This window comes from Merops nubicus, unplaced genomic scaffold (assembly GCF_000691845.1).
Source record: "Merops nubicus isolate BGI_N331 unplaced genomic scaffold, ASM69184v1 scaffold37335, whole genome shotgun sequence".
Taxonomy (NCBI): domain Eukaryota; kingdom Metazoa; phylum Chordata; class Aves; order Coraciiformes; family Meropidae; genus Merops; species Merops nubicus.
This window is the reverse complement of record NW_008612275.1, coordinates 1,335-3,510: the sequence shown is the minus strand read 5'-3', so window position 1 is coordinate 3,510 and position 2,176 is coordinate 1,335. Positions and strand designations below refer to the sequence as shown.

Here is a 2,176-nt window from a genome sequence, read left to right as displayed (position 1 = left end):
AGCGGCTCTTCCCGGCTGGAGCCTTCTCCTCTGTGGCTGCCCCAGCCCAACTCTCTCCTGCTGGGCTCCCAGCAGAGGGGTTCCCCCCTCGCAGCATTTTTCTGGCCCTAATAATCAAGCTGGATGTCTCATTAGTATCACTGGTAGCATTTGTTGCATGGTTTTGTTGTGAGGTTATTTTTTTAACACATCTGGCTGTTTTTATGTGACACAGTTGGCTGGGGAAGCGATCAAGGGATTGGAGGCTTTGGAGAGGAGCCAGGAATCAAAGCACAGCTCACGAACCTGATTCGATCTGTACGGACCGTTATGAGAGGTAAGGTGGTGGTCCTTTGTTTGAATGCTGCTGTCTGTGAAGTTTTGTCTCCATGCTTAATGAATTAACATCAGTATTTTTGACTCTTACACCAAACAGCTGCTATTTCTCCTCATCATTTCCAATCTGTCCTTCCTTCACACATGGACTCTGTGTAGGAGGGTGCAGGTCCCAGCTAAGGTGTCCTCATTTTGATAAAGTCTAAAGTATTCTCTGCCTCTGGCTTGTGGTGCTGCTGTTGCATCTTCCTTCAAAATTTGGGAGCTGGGGCGAACCTTGGTGGTCAATCAGAGCGTGCAATTGGCTTCAGCTTGGCTAAAGTGAAATTTTTTTGTGAAGTACCTGGTGAGGGAAATGTAATGCCTGGGGTTCTAAAAGGTAAGCCAGGCTTGCATGCTTCAAAGGATGGGGAAAAACAAAAGATTTTTAAGTTGCTGATTTTTTTTCACTATAAAGCACACCAAAAATAGGTTTTCTAGGTGATGATAGAGAGGAAGTAACAAATCTGGTGAGTCTTGCCCACCAGGGAGTTAAGAACTGGTGCATTTCTTCTAAATCCCAGCAAAGCCAAGGGTAGAAACTGACTTTGAGAAAGTTTCATTTCATTTGAAACATTAAAAAAAGTTGAAACATTAAAATAAGTTGAAACATGCTGGGCTGTGTACAGATTTTTATGCTGTTAATTTTTAAGTGTCCTAGGCTATACTCCTGTCTCCTTCCACTACCTGTGATTTTTTGCATAGGAAAATTCAGTGTTTTTTAAAATTTTGGTTAATTTTGCACCTTACAAGGTTATCCCACAAGATAACGTGAAGTTCTGTCACTTTGTGAAGTGGAAGAGAAAACTTTCACAATTTCTTCTTTTTTTTTTCCCCCTACAGTGCCATTAATTGCCGTGAACTCCGTTACAATCGTTCTCCTCCTGTTGTTTGGTTGAAGATACCTGGTGAACACCTTCTGCACATCAAAGGAACCAAGTGGCTAATCATCACTGCTCTGAGTTTTTGGGGATCCAGCATGGTTTACCTGTCAATCTGACACTCAAAATAATAAAGACACTATTTCTATTTATCCTATTTCCTCACGTTCACTTGCAGTTTCATTAAAGGAGATGGTGGGATCAATGCAACAACGCTGTGAATATGTTGGACTGAGACCAGTTCTGTGGCTGCCTGTTAGAGCACACCTCATCACCATGGCAATGCCTGTGGATAGGATGTTGTTTTTAAATGTCTTGCTACTCAGGGATGAGTTTCCTTCAGTATGATTCCCAATTTATTGTCAAATTAAGGAAAACAATGGCTTTTTTTTTTTTTTTAATTCCAGTTGCTACCGTGATGCTATTTAAGAGAATAGAATCAGGCTCATGAAAACATGTCATAAACGATCAAATATTGAGGGGGATAAAACTATCTGGGTAATGTCTTGATTCACCTTACATTAGAAGTTTAATTTTTGTGGCTTGACTGAGACCAGGATTTTTCTGTTGATGTTTTATAGCCTATTCAAATCCATAGTGTTGGTGAACTGAGCTGAAAATAGGTGCAGTTGCTATGCAAAATCAAAAAAACAAACCCTTGTACCTAAAGTTGGGCAAGTCTGTGTTTAATTTAGACTAACAGTGATTAGTGTTTCTTACTCTTCTGTCAAGGATTATGATACTTTTTAAAATTTGTGTTAAATTTCAGTGTGGTGGCCAGTGTGTTGGAAGCAGGGAACCGTTTGTATTCTGAGCTTCTTGGGCAACACTCCAGGAGGGGAATACTGTGCCCTTTCCAAATACAGTTCTTTGTTAAAACACTCCAGATCTGCAGCCTCTTCTGTTACTGCTGCTTCTTCCCCCACTCTGCATCTCCTTTG

At 41.1% G+C, this 2,176-nt stretch overlaps 1 protein-coding gene across 1 annotated transcript; it reads left to right on the top strand.

Annotated features, from left to right (window-relative positions):
* Nucleotides 1-214: 214 nt before the first annotated feature.
* On the top strand, nt 215-1,253 carry IER3IP1 (immediate early response 3 interacting protein 1; the record flags this gene model as incomplete). The annotated part of the gene is made up of 2 exons (XM_008941493.1): nt 215-316; nt 1,198-1,253. Coding segments are annotated over 2 exons (158 nt in total), but the record flags the coding sequence as incomplete, so codon positions are not given.
* Nucleotides 1,254-2,176: the final 923 nt, after the last annotated feature.